Source organism: Colletotrichum abscissum (genome assembly GCF_030869225.1).
Source record: "Colletotrichum abscissum strain IMI 504890 chromosome Unknown Scaffold_214.1, whole genome shotgun sequence".
NCBI lineage: Eukaryota > Fungi > Ascomycota > Sordariomycetes > Glomerellales > Glomerellaceae > Colletotrichum > Colletotrichum abscissum.
Genome location: NW_026850115.1, coordinates 1 through 774, shown reverse-complemented (window position 1 = coordinate 774; position 774 = coordinate 1). Strand labels below are relative to the sequence as shown.

Below are 774 nucleotides of genomic sequence, written 5' to 3'. Positions count from 1 at the left end.
CACGTCGGCCAACACCAACACCAAATTAGTAATCTCACTGTATATATCAAAGATCATTTCTCGTCACTCTCCTATAATCAAGTTGCGTCATTGCATTTCAAAATGACTTAGGCTCGATGTAAAGACGCCTGCGACCATTCAACATATTTCCACAAGCCTCGATATCTATCTGGTAGCACTCGAAGGCTCTTATGTAAACTTGGCCAACGGAGAACAATGGACCTGGCCCGAAAGGTTGTTATTATATATCTCCGATCACAGTCCTATCGGCGATCGCGATGCCCATCATGTGTTCTCTCAAAAGCCTTGCAACTGAAATCGTGATCCAAGTCATCGATTCTATAGACGACACACCATCTGTCAGTCGGCTTTCTCGTACATCGCGACATCTGCATTTTGTCGCAAATCCCATCCTTTATCGTAGAGCGATAGCAGACCCTACAGCCCTGGCATGGGCCGTGTCTCATGACAGGTCCGATGTCGTGCATGGGATACTGGGCCACCAGGCTGATCCGCACCGCTTTGCTGCTAGTTTCGAGTTGAATATACTCCTCCATCAGGCATTGATGCACGGAAGTTTCAAGACAGCCAACGCCCTGCTAGATTTGGGTGCCGATGTGGTATACAGCAGTGACTCTCAACGACGCTCGTCTTGCCAGAAAACGACCGATTGGCTTGCAAATGGTACTTTCGCTCTGCTCGGCTCACTAGCGCTCGCGGCAGGCAGTCGCTTCCACATCGGATTCTGGTATGATCCCAATTGCGTCTACTCAT

The 774-nt window shown here is 49.0% G+C and overlaps 1 protein-coding gene across 1 annotated transcript; it reads left to right on the top strand.

The window, feature by feature from the left end:
• Positions 1 to 278: 278 nt before the first annotated feature.
• CABS01_16944 (uncharacterized protein) lies at positions 279 to 774 on the top strand (the record flags this gene model as incomplete). The annotated part of the gene is made up of 1 exon (XM_060550272.1): positions 279 to 774. A coding segment is annotated over one exon (496 nt), but the record flags the coding sequence as incomplete, so codon positions are not given.